The following is a 17,291-nucleotide window of genomic DNA, read 5'->3' as shown; positions in this document are numbered from 1 at the left end:
ATACGTGTGGTATCATATACTATGTGACTTTTTGCATCTGGCTCCTTTTGCTTAGCATAATTTTAGCGTGAATCAGAATGCCATTCCTTTCTATGACTGAATAATACAATAATACTGCATTGTATATATGTACCACATTTGGCTTATCCATTCATCTGTTGGTGGACGTTTGGTTTCTTTTCAGTTTTTGGTGTGACTAGTGCTATTATAAGCATTCACATACAAGTATTTGTTTGAATACCTGCTGTTTCAGTTTGCTTAAGCTGCCAGAATATAATATACCATAAATGGGTTGGCTAATGGATTTTTATTAGTTTACAAATTTACAGTTCCAAGGCTGTGCAAATGTCCCAATTAAGGCATCAACAGGATGATACCTTCTCTGAAGAAAGGCCTCTTGCATCCGGGGTTCCTCTGTCAGATGGCAAGACCCGTGGCTAGTGACTGCTGGTTCTTTGCTCCCAGGTTTCATTGCTTTCAGCTCCTAGTTCCAGTGGCCTCCTCTTTGAGCTTCCCTGGGTCCTATCTTAGCATCTATGGGACTTTTCTGTCTCTGAGCTCTCGACTTTTTCTGTCCTTTATCCTCTCATAAAGAACTCCAGTAAAAAGGATTAAGACCCACCTTCAATGGGGGGGTCTTTTTGTAGAAATTCTTATAAATGAAAGCATACAATATGTGTTTTGCAAAACTCAGCTTTTCTTTGGAGAAATGTCTTCAAGTCCTCTGCCCATTTTTAAATTTGTTGTTGAGTTATAAGAGTTCTTTATATATATTGAATTCTAAACATTTACCTGATAAAATATATTTTCTTTCATTCTGTAGGTAGTCTTTTCACATCCTTCATAATGTCCTTTGATGCACAGAATTTTTAAATTTTGATGAAGTCCAATTAATTTTTTCTTTTGTTGCTTTTGTTTTTGGGTCATATCTAAAGAACTATTGCCTTCTCTTGTTCCTTACTTTAGGGGGAAAGCTTTTGATCTTTCCCCATTGAGTGTGATGTTAGCTGTGTTTTTCATGAGTGCCCTTTTTCAAGTTGAGGATGTCCCCTTCTGTTCCGGTTTGTTAATGCTGTTGTTATGCAAAACACAAGAAATTGATTGGCTTTTTTAAAGGGGATTTATTAAGTTACAAATTAACAGTTCTCAGGCCATAAAAGTGTTCAAACTAAGGCATCAACAAACGATACCTTCACTGAAGGATGGCCGATGGTATCCAGAAAACCTCCATTAGCTGGGAAGGCACGTGGCTGGTTGCTATTGATCCTGGGTTGTGTTCCAGCCCCTCTCTCAGCTCCTGTGCATTCTTGGTTCTTTCTCCCAAGACGTTTCAAAATGGCTTTCTTCAAAATGTCTCTGGATCTCTCTTAGCTTCTCTGGAGCAAACTCTGGGCTAGCATCTCCAAGTGTCACCTCCTAGCTTCTCTCCAGAATGTCCCTCTCAGCTGCTCTGAGCTCCTTCTGTTTGTGAGCTCTTTTATAGGACTCCAGTGATTAAATCAAGAACCACCCTGAATGGAATATCTCCATGGAAATAATTTCATCAAACAGTTCACCCACAGTTGATTGAGTCACATCTCCATGGAAAAAATCAAAAGATTCCAACCTAATCAACACTGATATGTCTGCCTCCACAGATTGCATTAAAGAATATGGCTTTTGGAGGCCATAATATATCCACACTGGCACACCTTCTGTTCTTACTTTATTAAGTGCTTTTATCATGAAAGGTTGTAGGATTTTGTCAAACGCTTTTCCTACATCAATTTAGATGATCAGATGGTTATTTTCCTTCATACTATCAATGTGCTATATATATATATTGATTGATTTTCATATGTTGAACCACTTGCAATAAACCACTGGAACTTGATATTATGAATCCATGCACTGAATAAGGATTCAAATAAGGGTTTCACATATTGTTTTTTACTATCTAATAAGTAAATCTAGATCCATCCTAAATATCAATAAAAGATGTATTTGTTTTCCTCTCCTTTTTTTGCAAGAGTGTCAAAGACTGATAGAAGAGAATAATTGGGCATTGGGGAGGTGGAGAGCATACCCAAAGATACTAGAACTGTATGTTAAAGGGCTCAATAATTAAGCAGTAGATGAGCAACCAGAGCAGTGAAACAAAATATGCATTGCGGGAACAGACCAAGTATACATGATCATTGAGTATGTAAAGATTATATGATACGAATTAGGTTTGACTGTGGGATTCCTGACTTGTCATTTGTGTGCCAGTATTGTTATAATATCATTAAATATTTTCTAAAACATGTTGTTTAGAAACTGTGTAGTATGTTAGTCATGTTAATGGGTAGAAAAGACCCAGTTCTGAAAAGATGCAATTCACTCCAAATTAGTTATACACTGTTAGTGAAAATTCAACCAGAAGCTGGTTGGAACTCCTCTCCTTCCCAGTTTGTCATTGAGTAGTAAGAATAGACAGTAAAAATTTGATGATTAAAGGTAAATGATTAGAATCCTGTGCTGTGGGGCATTGTCATCTTACATATTCTTGTGCATTATTTCTATAGTTTAAGTGGGAAAAGCTCTTAGTAATCAAATCCTTTTTAATAAACAGTGCAATAATGGCACAGAAAAAAGATACAGGAATTGGGGAAAGAATATTTGAGGGCCTGGCAACTGTTCATGTTATATATATAAAAATTTGGTGGTTGTTGATCATTGCATTTTAATTCAGTTGTGAAAATGTTTATGTAAAAATGGTATTTGGGTAAATTGATTAGCCATTAGGAAAAAAATAACTATACCTAGACATGCATGTATTCAGCTTCCTAATGGATTGTTGAATTGTGCAAAAATAAAATAAAATAATGAAATAATCAGAAGAATATATAGATATATGTGCATCCAAACCCAAACAAGAAAGAAGGACTTTCTTGTAAGCATGAAAGCAAAGGAAAAAAACACACTGAAAAACATAATAATTGAAACCTTTTCTGTCTTTAAAAAATGTTATCAATCCAAGTTAAAACAGTGAGTCACTGAGGGAGAAATATGTACACCATTTCCCCAGGAGTTTCTGTGTATTGTCAGACTGTTTAACAGATCTCTGTACCCATAATTGCCTTAACGATTCCTTTTTTAAAAAATTGGCATTATGTCACGTCTATTTTTGGATTAACCATTTGAGAGCGTCTAAAGTATATGCTTTTTACTCTTTTTTTAAGTTTAAATTGTTCTTTATGCTGCTAATCAGTATTTTAAAGTTGTGTTTTATTTGACACCTAGGTTAAGTTAAAGTATAAATACAAGGCGAGAATCTTTCTGGAAGAAAGCCTTTCTTTTGGCGTTCTAGGAGAGCACGGCAGAGGAGTCACCGAACATTATGGAATCAGTGTGAGTTACTCTTTTTTGGAACATTTCCTTCATATGGGAAACATGGTGTTCCATTCTGCTAGGCTTAATTTTATAGGCAAAAGACTGTGCTGGTCATCAGTTTGGAGGGTCATGGAGCTTTGCTGTCTACCCTCACTTCCCACTGAGCCTGGTCGGCCAGACCAGGGGACCCTGTCTTCTCTCTAAACCTATAACTCCAAGTGGCTAATGATGGAATTGGTGTTCTTTTTATACAGTAGCATTTGATCTCGGCTTTTAATGTCTCTTCTCTAGAAACAGTTAAATTTTGCTTTCTACTTTTTCTTAAAATCAATAAGAATTCCCTAAGTAGTCCTTTAAAAAAAAAGTATGATGGCAGTGAAAAGAAGTTCTCTCTAGTATTTAATATTTTGTTTTTCACATAATTTTTGTGTGTGTGTTTGGGCAGGGAGGGATGTTCAATAAGGTTACGCCTTCTTTTTGTAAACATACATTGTTAGGAATACCACTGGCATGCAAATCAGCAAAGCTCTTCAGGGTCCCAAACAGTTGGAGGGAGTTTGTCATGTTTCTTGTGCTGAAGGGAAATAAACCCAAACTGCCCACAGTGCTGAAGGGTTTGTGCTCCTGGAGCCTCTGAGAAAGAGTGATGTCAGCCAGTCTTGAGAGCCTTTCTTCACCTATTGGTGTTGTTAGAGTTGAAGGAAACCTTTTCTCCAAAACATGCACATAAAAATTTTGCAATCTTTGTTACAAAATTGTACTATAAAATATAAAACCATCGAAGATTATGTGCATCTCAGTTGCATCATAAAGTTCTAGAGAAAAACATGGAGGAGAATGAATATTGTATGAACTTAGATTTAAGCAAACTCTTAAGACACACTGAACATATATCAGTTAAATTCACTGAGGAGTTTAAGATAAATGGAAGCATAATTCAATCAAATTTAGCAATGCACTAGAGTAGTTTTTTAAGGCATGAAGATGTTGAGGGAAAAAAATGCTGAATTATTACACTCAGTTTTTTAAGGCATAAAGATGTTAAAGAAGAGGAAATGCTGAATTAATCCAGTGTTCTATTTTTCTAAATAATTTCAGCATTTGTCATTGAAATAATATTCATGAGGGCTTCAGAACAAGAATGCAGAGTGGGGTCTATATTGGGTATACAGAACACTTACAAAAACACCAGATCTAACCTAGCCAGTCATATAATGGCCATCAGTGAGTATTTATTGCATACCTCCTGTGGACCCAGAATGTAACTTACTGCTGGGAACTGGAATGGAAGGTGAGGAGCAGAGGAGTTGCTGCTTTGGGAAGGGAGTGGGGACCCAGAAGTCCACAGGCACAGTAGGTTCATCCAGTGCCCAATTTGTTCAAAAAATGGACGTAAAAGTTTTGCAACCTGTGTTACAAAATTGTACTGTAAAATATAAAACCACCATAGATTATCTGCATCTCACTGCCCATACAGTCCTAGAGAAAAACACAAAGCAGAATGAATATTGCATGAACTTAGATTTAAGAAAACTCTTCTAACACAAACAACATTCAGGGTTAAATGCACTGATGAATTATAGAGAATTGGAAACATAATTCAAGCAAATTTAGCAATATACAGTATTCCACTGGCAAGATGTTTGGATAAATTGCATTTTTGAAATGATGCAAGAAAATGTAAACTAATAGAGATAAAGTGCTCAAACTTTGATAGCTTTATTTCTATTGATCTCAAGTATCTTCTAGGTAGAAGACCATTTAGACCACTTTTTAGCATGAAAGCAATATTTTTTTGTACTTCTGATAGTTTTTTCATTTAATCCTTTATGAAATTCTGAGCATGTACTATGTATGTGAATACACGTCATGTCCCTTTGCAGGACAGAACATTATGTATATTATCCTGCACTAAATTTTGTTCTCAAGTAGAAAAAAATCCACCAAGAAATCTATTATTATTGCTTTTTCAATGTACTATACCATCTCTTAGAACTCAGTTCTTCAGGCTGAGTTTACTACAAGAACCCTAAATGAGATTTCTTAGACAACTATCTGCTGGCCCAAGTTTATGGTTATGGTTATTTTGGTAATTTCAGGATTTTGCAACCAGTAAATAGTAAATAAAGTGGTTTTGTCCATTAGGTGCCGGCTTGGTTTCCTTTCCAATAAAACCTGTTAACAAATAGCTTTGGATTTCATCTCCTTTTGATTTATTTCTTTTCCTATGAGTATAAGTTTAAGCCTTTGAATGTGTGATGAAATGGCCCAACAACAGTATAAAATGAGACATTCTCAGAGACAGGCTTTGAAATGTTGATCCTTTTAGCAATAGATTTTTGTGTAGTTTATCCTTTATTTTCACATAGCTAGTTTTTTTGATCCAAATGTTAGTACTCATGACTAATGCTGAAATTTTGTCTTTAGGCTTGACATTGCCTCTTTTTTTCCTTTAAATTGAAGAATAACTACCACTCTCTGCCTCTCTTCTGGCAGATTGACGATATTGATCTTATCAGCGCAAACATGGAGAATTCACTTGCTTCTATTGGGGGCTTCTGCTGTGGCAGGTCTTTCGTAATTGACCATCAGGTAGGCACTTTTTGAAAACAAAACCAAAAGAAACTGTTCCGTTGGTCACCTCAAAATGTAGGTTCTAAATATAAAACTTCACTCTAACTTAGTTTATCACTCAATTTTTATTTAAAATTTGATTTTAGAGAATCACTGAAAATATTTATATTTAGAAATTATTTCTCTTTTAAAAAAAGTCTTGTTTTTGTTACATTCCTTGATCTTACCACATCACCATTTGTACACACGGCTTGGTCAGTGGGGCAGGGAATCAGTGCCTTCAGGATGTTTACCCAAAAAAAGACAGAAATAATACGTGTTTTATGTTTTGTTTCTTCTCAGCGACTTTCTGGCCAGGGATACTGCTTTTCGGCTTCGTTACCTCCTCTGCTAGCTGCCGCTGCAATTGAAGCCCTCAATATTATGGAAGAGAATCCAGGTACCTGATTTTAAACCCAGGAAATCAGAGAGGACTCAAGTTATGCTAATCATGTAACTGGTTTGCTTTTTTATTTATCAGATAAAACTCTAGTTCTGAATTGCATCATTTGGCATTTATAGGAAGAATTTCAGTGAAGAAATTGTCCCTGCCTCAGAGATACCATTTGGAACTTCCCTCTCGTTCTCAGATTTGAAGCCAGAGCAGGGCTGGCTCCAGCTGGTGTGTGCAGATGCTAAGAGGAGGAGAGGCAGTAGTTCAGTTCTGTGCCCAGATGTTTCCATTCATGTGTACATTTTTAGAAAACCACATTCATTGTTGGATTCATAGTTTTTTGAGAAATTAGCTGGAATATGCTGCTTTTTGTCATATCTAGTTTTACAGCCCTCATCTCATTTGCCCCCAGCCTTTGAATCGTTCGTTGGAACTGAGGTGAAACTTGGTTCACCAATAAAGAGCTTACTCAGTGGGCCCACTCACTTAGAGTGAGTCTTAGCAGACTCTTTTGTTGATAGGGTTTATGGGAACAGATTCTTATCTTGTTTGTACAAAAAAAAAATCAAAACAAGCTTTTTAAACAGTCAGATATTTAAGACTCACCACTGAATAATCATCAGTGAGGAAATGCTGTTGATTTTCTTCTGCGGCATCTGTTACTGAGACACACTGTAAATGAGGTGGCTCAGGGTTTGGAAGATAAAGGAACCAAGGCACCTAAAGGTAAAGCAACCCTCTCGCCGCCTGTGGCCTGCGAAACCTCTTGCCAGAGAGTTGGAATATAGGTCATGTTTCCTAATTCCCAGAAGATGTGTTTCTCAGTGCTGCTTTTACAACAGACGATGTGTATCTTTATGAAATAGATGCAAAGACTGTTAGAAAAGATGTAAGTTTGACAGACCATGTACTCCCCATCTCTTCTGCCCTGAATTCCCAACAAAAGAGTTTAAATATAAAAATTTTCTGGACTTCACATTTCTTTTCCTTTTCTTTAAATTTGCCAATACTAGCCTTCCAAAAGGAATTAAAAAATATTTATCTTTTGCTTTTTAATTTAAAAAAGCCAAAATATTTAAAGAAATGGGAGAAATTGCAACTCTTTTCAACTTTATTTTACTAACCATTTACTCTCAATTCAATTTTAAGTCCAGCTTTTTCTCTTGAATAAATTTTTACTAGAAATTCTTTCTACTACTAGTTTTTTGAAATCCTCCCAGCTAGAATAAAATTTTTAACCCTTAAATAATGATCTAAAACCAGGAATTGTTTTAGCAAAATCAAAAGTCAGCTAAGAGTTAAAGATGTGACTTTTGGCTATGATAGAGCCACCTTGACAAAACTTAAAATGGAAAGGGAAAAGCAGGCCTTACTGGCACTTCTTTTTCTAAATTTTCTATGTTGATTTTAATTCAGGGAATTAAAAAATGTGAGTGTGCCTGTGTGCACATTCCTAGCTTGTTTGTCAGATAGCCTGCCAGTCCCACCTCCTGATCAGATGTTTCCTTTTTTTTTTTTTTTTAAACTCCCTAGTCCCTATCCCCACCCCATCCCCTGGTAACCTATTTAGACGCTGACTCTATGACTTTGTTTATTCTAATTATTTCATATCAATGAGGTCATAAAATATTTGTCCTTTTATGTCTGGCTTATTTCACTCAGCGTGATGTCTTCAAGGTTCATCCATGTGGTCACGTATATCAGAACTTTATTCGTTTTTATGGCTGAATAATAATATTCCATTGTGTGTGCATACCATGTTTTCTGTATCCATTCATCAGTTGATGGACACTTGGGTTGCTTCCACTTTTCAGCAATTGTGAATAATGCCACTTTAAACTTTGGTGTGCAAATATCTGTTCAAGTCCTGCTTTCAGAGTCTTTGGGGTATATACCTAGAAGTAGGATTCAGTTTTTTAATTTTCCTTGAACAAAAGGAAAAACACCAAGAAAAGGTTGTAAAAATTAGGATAGCATCTGTTTTCCACGATCTGGAAATAAGTGATAGGTTTGTACTCTTCTTTTCCTGATCCTCTTAGCCAAATTACTTATAGAATCTTGTTAGGAGTAAGGGCTACTCTTTTGCTTGGACAACACACCCCAGATTTTGCTGAAAGTGGGGTACAAGGTAGATGGCAATGGGTGTTAATAAGTGCCAAAGACAAAAGCTCGGGCCTTCAGAAGAGTGCAATACTGGCTCTATTAATGTGGAAGGTTTTACAGTATTTTAAATTGATGAACATGAACTGGGTCTTTAAAAATAGTTTTAGGTTAGTAATAGCAAATGTTCCAGGTATGCTTTCAAAGGTATTTTTTTTTCCCATTCAGGTATTTTTGCATTGTTGCAGGAAAAGTGCAAACAAATTCATAAAGCTTTACAAGGGTAAGTTTTATGTATTTTCAGACAACTTAAAGTTTTTATGCACCGTGTTCAAACAACTAATGGAAAATTTTACTCTTATGTAAAGCTCAGTTCAACTTAATTGGAACCGAGAAACCAAAACCTCAGTTCACTAAAATTGATGTACTTGTATAAAACCAGACCCTCCATTTTATTGTTGTTTTAAAGAAGCATGACTTTGTTTTTGTAAAAATTATGTAAGGTCATTCATAAAATACTATAGCAATACAGAAGATACAAAGATGAAAATGACAAATCACCCAAAATCCTACCACTAGATATAAACATTTTAGACTCTCTCCACATCAGTACAGATAAAAGGATATAATTATATATTGTATTATATAATTAAATGACAGCGGATCCATACCATCCATGTTACTTTGTAATAAATTACCAAATTTATTACTGAAAATTTTATTTTACAAGAAAAAGAAACAAGTGAAATTGACGTGAACCTTATAAAAGTTTTGTTTGTTTGTTTGTTTGTTTTTAACTACACAAGAAGAAATCCTTAAGATTTCTTTAGAGTTAAGAAAAAGAATTTGAGGTTGGTGACATCTTTGGGCATACTTCTCAACATAATAGAAAATGATCTTGCATTGCCCAGGGTGTTTCTTTTTGCCTTTCCTAAGGTAAAACATGTCTTTTCAGTCACAAAGGTCCTATCTCTTTATTTCCAGGAATGGAAACTAGAGACTCTACTAAAAGAAAAGGACAGTTGTTCAATGAGTAGATCACAGCTGTTCCAGATACAGTAGGGACAGAAATAATTCAAGTTCTGGGTGTGTCTGTATAATAACAAAAGTTATGGTTAGGAGATATTATTTATATTGGCCTCAGTTACATTGGTTGTATGAAATATTAATATACTAACACAGCCTGGCATGTTGGAGTTACTGTAGATTCATGCACACCAGCCTCAAATGCCCTTTTCCCTGTTCTCTCCTGAATGCATAGTCCCCTGTCTTCACTCCATCCAGCTGAAACCTTGCCTCCTGCTGTCACTTGGGAATGCCCTCATTTTCCCAAACAAATCTACACACCTACCAGTGTCTGTCTTCCCTGCTGTTGGAGCTAAGGAAATATTCCTCCAGCTATTACAGGCCCTTCTGCTTTCTGAATTTTGGGATGTCCATCTCCTTTATCATCAATCTCTCCTGGCCCTGAGTCATTTTATTAGCATTCAGGTATATGCTACTCTCTCATCTTTAAATCCCTCTTTCCCTGGACTCCAAATTCCCTGCTAGCAGCTGCCCTATTTCTCTCCTTTTCTTTGTAGCGGATCTTCTCAAGAGTTGTGTGTGCTTTTTCTTCACATCCTCATTCTCTCATTTTTACTTGAAACTTCTACTCTTCTACTCTTATACTTTACCCACACTGCTTCTGTAGAGATGACCAGTGACTATCACACTGCTAAATCCAGTGAACGGTCTGCAGAGCCCCTCTTATTTACCCCTCATTAGCTTTCAACACAGTTGACTGCTCTTTCCTTCTTGCAGCTCTTTCTTTGCTTGAAGTCTGTTACATCACACGCCTTGTGAGATAGCAGACATCCTGGTCCTACCTCTTTCAACTGCTTCATTTTGGTCTCCTTTGAAGGCTTTCTTTCAACACCCTCCTCAACAGGGCTTAGTTCTTGTCCTCTTTTCTTCTCAGTTTTCTTCTTTCACAACTGGAGCCTCAAATCATTGCATGACACCTGCAATAGGTAGACAATTCACCAATTTATATCTCTAGTCTGCACTACGCGTTGGGGCTCAGGCCTCATCTCCCAGTTGCCTACTCAGTGTCTACATTTGGATGACTTCCAAGGCACCTGACACTAAACACTAAAGGAAGTTTGGGAGCAAACCGTTTAGGAATGTAGATAGTTAGAGGGAACAGCAAACAAAATAGCAGTGAGGCCATTGTGAAAAGAGGGAAGAGAATGAGGGTATGTACAGATGAGGACCAGGTATTGGGGGCAGACTATTCAGAGACTTTACAGGCAAGGCTAGAACCTTGGCTGTCACTCTCAAAGAGGAAGCCATGGCATGGTTTTGAGCAAAGGAGTGACATGACACGATTGAACTTGGGTCTAAGCACAATTTCATCACTGTAGTGTGAAAAGAGATTATATGGTGGCAAGAGAAAAAGCAAGGCCAGTTAGGAGATTGTTTCAGTGATGCAGGCAGAAGATAAGGGTGACTGACCTTGGTAGTAGCAGTGAGAAGTGTTTGAGTTCTGGATGTGTTTTGAGGGATGGAGCCAGCTACCTTTGTCAGAAGTTCATATACAGGGGGGAGACTCAAGGTTTCTGTTAAGAGTTTGGGGGGAAGTTCAGAGTTTGTTAAGCTTGAAATGCCCAGCGGACACTGAGTAGAGAGCAACAGGTGGATATACAAGGCTGAAGTTTAAGGGAGAGGAATGAGATAGAGAAATTTGTGAGTCATTAGTATATAGATAGTATTTTAAGCTTTTTAATATTAAGAGGTCAGGAACCAGCATGGGAGGCTGAGAAAGAGAAGCTAGTGGGGAAGAGGCAAACCAAAGGAGTTTTTGGTCCTGGAAGCCAAGAAATGCTAAGTAGAAGCATTTGTTCCACCCATCAAATACTGCCGTCCATAGGGCAAATAAAATAACTGAGAATTGGGCCTTTGCTTTCATAACATGGAGATTATTAGTGGCTTGATGAGCAATTTCAGGGAGGCAAAAAGCCTGATTGAAGTAGGTTTCTGAGAGAATGGGAGGAGAGGATTTGGACACACTAACAACTATTTTGCGAAGTTTTGTTGTAAGGAAGAACAGAGAAATGTCGTGGTAACTAGAGGAAGAAATGCGGTCAAGTGAATTCAGTTTCTAACTACCGTTCAGACACCATATCCTTTCTTTTACTGGTTTGTAGTACCGTCGCTGTCACCTGCCAGTTTCCCATTTATCCTTGGATCTGGTTTTGAATACTCTTTTAGTTCCTTGGTTTATTTGCTCAGTCCTCTATCTGTTTTTATCACTGTATCAGTTTTGGAGTCAGTTTAAATTCCTCTAGAAATATTGCTGGAATTTTAACTAGAATTACATCAAATTTTCTGATTAATGTAGAGGGAATTGTCATCCATGAACACAATCTCTTATTTGAATTTTCCTATGTGTCCTTTAATGTAGTATAAACTTTTTCTCCATAAAGTCCTTGTATCTTTATGGACTCGTTAAGGGAATTTCTGGATGTTCTACAGATAACTGCCGCTATTTGAATGGAGTTGTCTTTTCTCTTATTTGTCTACTTGATTATTGCTAATTTATAAGAATGTTATTAATTTCTCTAAACCTATATCCAAGCAGTCTTTCTAAGCTCCTGTATAAATCCAGTAGTTTGCTTGGTTCTGTTACAATCAGGTACATGGAAATCCTATTATCTGCAGTAATGGTTTCTCTCTTCCTTTCCCAGTTCTTATACATCTTATTTCTTTTTCTTCTTTTAGTAAATTGGTCAGGGTCTCAAATATTGTATTGAATAATTGCAGGAACAACAGACATCCTTCTCTTATTCCCATTATAAAGTCCTTTCTTTGTTAAATATAAAACATTTTTGATAGGTGGACTTTATTAAATTATTCCTAATTTTGGAGAATTTTTTTTATCATAAATAGATGTTCAACTTTGTCAAATGTTTTTCATATCTGTGAAGAGAAATCATGTCTCATAAGCTGAACTATATTGACAGATTTTCTGATATTTAACCGTTTTTGTGTTCCTGAGATAACCCCTACATGATCACAATATATTGTTCTACTTTGTTAAATTAATAACATTTTACTTTGAGTTTTTTTAATCTATATTTATAATTCAAATGGGGCTAGAAATCAATGTATATAGTAGCCTTAATAAATGATTGGAAAATTTTTCCATTTGTTCTGCTTTATGGAGCAACAGTATAAGACAGGGCTTGATTATTTGATTCTTAAAAGTTGGGCAGGACTCTTCCTTAAGGCTCTCTAGGCTTGGGGCTTTAGAATTGGGGTGATAGTCTATGATTATCTCTCTGAGTCTACATTATTTTCCCCTTTTTATTTTCTATTTCTTTATTCTCCATTTTCTTCGTAATCTTTCCAGAATTTTGTCCAGCACAGTCTTAAATTTGATTTTGTTTAGTATCATATTTTTTACTTCATTCATTTCTGCCTTTTTGTTCTACTTTTCTGTTTCATTGAATTCGTGTTCTTTTTTTTTAGCTTCTTACATTAGCTTATTGGTTTTATTTCTTGTTTTCCAATAATATATTTAAAGAAATTATTTTCACAGATAATATTTTCAATGTTTAGTTCTAAATAATTAAAAAATTTTTCCCTCTAGTCAGTAATTGACTTCTTTCATCTCTAAAATTGAGTTTGAGAGAGAAAGTCATCAGCTTATGCTAATTTGCCTCCTCATTGGAAACTCAGATATTCCCCAAATATTAATATGGGTAATTTTTTTGTGTCTGATTCTCTCCCTGGACTGTGAACGTATAAAAATAGAAACCATATCTTTCTTGTTGACTGCCCTGTCTGTAGTACCTAGTCTAGTGCTTGGGTTTTACCCATTTGGATAAAGCAATATGTTCAAAATTTTTCTTTGAGGCATGTAATAGGCTCTGGAGCACAGCTTCTGAAGTTTCTGAACTTGAACTAAAACTTTTGCATTCATTTGGTTTTAGTTAAACTTTAATCTGACTCTCAGCATCTAGGCAATTGAAATAGGGCATTTTGTTTCATTCCTTCTCCCAAAGGCCTACCCCACCCATCATGTGAGATGAGTCCATCTGATCAAAGCACAAATTAGTCTGATGGGAGAGGCTCCACCAGGGAAGTGACACTGGAGCTGGAACCTGTCATATATGGCAGCGAGCAATAGGAAGAAGGGGCATGAAAGCCAACCAGGCAGGAAATGATGGAGCCAGAGGCCCAGGGGTGAGTTGGACTGTGAGGATATACCTGAGGATAAGTGACACTAACCAAGGGGGCTGAGGTAGGAGGAACAGAGAACTGGGGATGGCTTGTGTTTTGTCAGTGAAATATGAGACAGAGGTATCCCATCTACCTAGCAGGGAGCCTTGCAGTGTTTTTTCCCGAGAGTAGGAAGCATTGCCCAAGGTATGTATTTTTAACTTTCTTTGTTGGAATTTAGAGTTACACCACAGTTATGGTGATGTTTCCAGTAAAAGTCACACATTTCTGTTGGATTCTGTGGGCCTGTACACTGCAGGCGTTTTTGAATTACTGATATGTGAGGTTTCATTTAGCCCAGAAGAGATTTAATGTCTATGTGTGTGTTTTCCTTCTTTAGCATTTCTGGATTAAAGGTGGTGGGGGAGTCATTTTCTCCAGCATTTCACCTACAACTAGAAGAGAGCACTGGGTCTCGAGAAAAAGATGTTAAACTACTACAGGAAATTGTAGATCAAGTAAGTATCTAGTTATTCAAGTGGATCTCTCCACACCACTGCCACCTTTACTGCAAGCAATTTTTGTTAATGCTCTTAGTTAAGAAAGACTTGTTTTATTTTCCTGGCTGCTAAAACAAATACTATAGAAAGGGTTGGCTTAAACAATGGGAATATATTGGCCCCCAGTTTTGAGCCTAGGAGAAGTCCCAAATCAACTGTGGCATTCTGGGGGCAGACTGCCAGCAATCCCTGGTCCTTGGCTTTTCTGTCACATGGCAGTGCATGTGGTAGCATCTTCTCGTTTTTCTTCTGGGTTCTGTTGACTTCTGGCTTCTGGCTGCTCTCCATGACTTCTCTCTGTGACCCTTCTGGCTTCTGGCTGCTCTCCATGACTTCTCTCTGTGACCCTCTCTATAAGGCTTCCAAGAATAGAATTAAGACTCATCCGAATTCAGTTGGCCATACCTTAACTAAAAATAGTCTCATCCAAAGGTCCTATTCACAGTGTGTTCACACCCAAGGAATGGATTACAGTGAAGAACATGTTTTTCTGGGGTACCTAACTCCAAGCAACCACAACCTCTGCCTCAAGAGTTAGGATATAAAAGAAGTTGCGTGTCTCCCTCTTCTGACATGGAAATGACATAACCCCTGACGGCTGGTGCTGCCTAATTAAATTTATATCATGTCTGTGGTGACAGGCTTTGGTTTCTCTGATTGGACCTATTTTTCATTTAGCACTGTATTCTGTGCCATATCATATTTATATAATGAACTTTGCATCTACTCTGAATAATTAGCCTTCCAGAAACTTCAATTTCCTTACCATTTACAAGGCTAGACTTTCATAAATGTAGTTGGAGAAGGCATTGTGTATAGTAATTGCATACACTGCTGAACAGATGATTATCTTGGAGTGAACTCCAACATGGTTATTCTTCATGTAGCACCACATTGTAGTCTTGACATCGTAATACTCTTATAATCAAAAAAGGAAAGAAGAGAACTTTTAGAGAAGATGGTGGAGTAGGGAGCTCCAGGATTCAGTCCTTCCACCAAAACAAATATTAAATAGGCAGGAACTGTCTGAAACAACTATTTTGAAACTCCAGAGGTCAGTAAATTGCTTTCTCTGCAAGGCAGCTACCGGCACCTATGCCCCACTCTCGCAGCAGGCCACCGCAGGGTCCAGTCCCTGGCTAGCAGCTGCTGACAGAAAGGGACATAAAAATCCTCTTCCCCGAGAACAGTGATGTGCATAGCTGATCACTTATCACAGCTTTTGATTAGCGAATTCAGATCCCTGGGTCCCGGTTCTGTGGGCAGTTGTTTCAACCAGCCCTGGACAGAGGTGACAGCAGCCATTGTTTCAGCACTCCCCAGACAGGGACAGAGGCAGTGGAGATTTAAAGACACAGGGCTCCCTCAGGGCTGTGGGGAAAGTTAGCTGAAGGGCTGCATTTGCTGGGCTTTGGGTGAGCAGTTGGAAAAGTTCTTGGTGCCCATCCTGACCCCCTCCAGGGGGCACTTTGGAGCTGCTCTGTGCCCTCTTCACAGGTCCCTGGCTGTTTGGGGCTGGGAACGACTGACTTGGGAAAGTCCTTCTTGGGGTCACCCTTCTCCCAGAATTTGCCCTCCAAGCAAAAGTAGCAGGAGACAATGAGAGGAATGTAAAAAACTATAGATACAACAGTCTGGGACAAATTCCTGTGGCTTCAAATACCTGGAAGAGGGAAGTTTATCCCCTGGGAAATGGGACAGCCAAACTCCTGTAAACAAGGAAACTCCAAAACAACTAACAAGGAAAACCCCAGGACAAGGCACAGGACCAGAAAGACAGGGAAAACCCTGTACACTGCATTTGTTTTGGGCAGACCTTCCTATAGGAGGGCTGAAGCTTAAGAAAATCTGTCTTATCACCAACTGGTTACAAAACCAAGAAACAGACATCCCAAGGAATAAATCCCTTGGGATTTTAAATATTTTAAAATATTAAAATGTGCAATGTGCAGCAAAAAAATACAAGACAAACAAAAAAATGAAATGATGGCCTGTCCAGGGGAAAAGAATAAAAAAATACAGAAAACACCAACAAAGATGACATGAAAGATGACATTTAAAAGAAGATGAACTAAAGTACAGAGAAAGAACTAAAGGATGTCAGGAAAACAATGAAGGAACAGTATGAGAGTCTAGGTAAAGAGAAATTTTAAAAAGGAACCAAACAGAACTACTGGAATTGAAGATCACAATAACTGAAATGAAAAGTGCCCAGGAAGGTTTCAAGAGCAGATTGGAGCTGGCTGGTAGAAGAAAGAATCGGTGAACTTGAAGGCAGTGCACTTAAAATGAGTCAGGCTGAAGAACAGAAAGAAAAAAAATACTAAAAGCAAAAATAGCCTAAAACAACTTTGGGGCATCATCAAGGACACCAATACTCACATTATGGGAGTCCCAGAATGAGAGGAAAGAAAGGGGTAGAAGGAATAGTCAAAGAAACAAAGACAGAGAATTGCCCAAACTTAGCAAAAGACGTGAATTTACACATTCAAGCTCAGAGAACACCCAACAGGACAAACAAGAAGAAAAGTATACCCCATCATATGTTGATAACACTATCAAATAAAAAGGACAAGGAAAGAGTTTTGAAAGCTGCAAGAGAAAAGCAATTTGTTATGTACAATGGAGTCCCAGTTAGATTGAGTGCCGATTTCTCATTGGAAACCATGGAGACAAGAAGGCAGTGGGTTGAAATACCTAAAGCGTTGAAGGAAAACAGTGGCCAGCCAAGAATCTTATATCTAGCAAGACTTTCTTTCAAAAATAAGGGAGAGATTAAGACATTCTCAGATAAACAAAAGATGAGGGAGTTCATCGCCAATAGATTTACCCTACAAGCAAAACTAAAGGGAGTTCTTCGTCCTGAAACAAAATGACAGTGGTTCAAAGCAGCATAAAGAAATAAAGACCTGCAGTAAAGGTAACCATTTGGGTATTTCTAAATGCCAGTATTATTTCATTGTATTATTTGGTGTGTAACTCGACTTCTTACTTCCTACAGGTGCTAAAATGCAGATGCATAGAAAGTAATGATAAATCTATGTTTTTGGACAAGTGGTAACAAG

At 37.5% G+C, this 17,291-nt stretch overlaps 1 protein-coding gene across 1 annotated transcript in view; it reads left to right on the top strand.

The window, feature by feature from the left end:
* The window catches only part of SPTLC1 (serine palmitoyltransferase long chain base subunit 1), an 88,467-nt gene that overhangs the window by 59,097 nt on the left and 12,079 nt on the right, over nt 1-17,291 (top strand). The window contains exons 9-13 of the mRNA XM_037797534.1: nt 3,265-3,372; nt 5,851-5,946; nt 6,271-6,367; nt 8,690-8,744; nt 14,067-14,184. Coding sequence (XP_037653462.1) covers nt 3,265-3,372; nt 5,851-5,946; nt 6,271-6,367; nt 8,690-8,744; nt 14,067-14,184 — 474 coding nt within the window. The remainder of the gene's footprint in view (nt 1-3,264; nt 3,373-5,850; nt 5,947-6,270; nt 6,368-8,689; nt 8,745-14,066; nt 14,185-17,291) is intronic.

This window comes from Choloepus didactylus, chromosome 10 (genome assembly GCF_015220235.1).
Source record: "Choloepus didactylus isolate mChoDid1 chromosome 10, mChoDid1.pri, whole genome shotgun sequence".
Lineage (NCBI taxonomy): Eukaryota > Metazoa > Chordata > Mammalia > Pilosa > Megalonychidae > Choloepus > Choloepus didactylus.
This window is presented reverse-complemented; position numbering and strand designations above follow the sequence as displayed.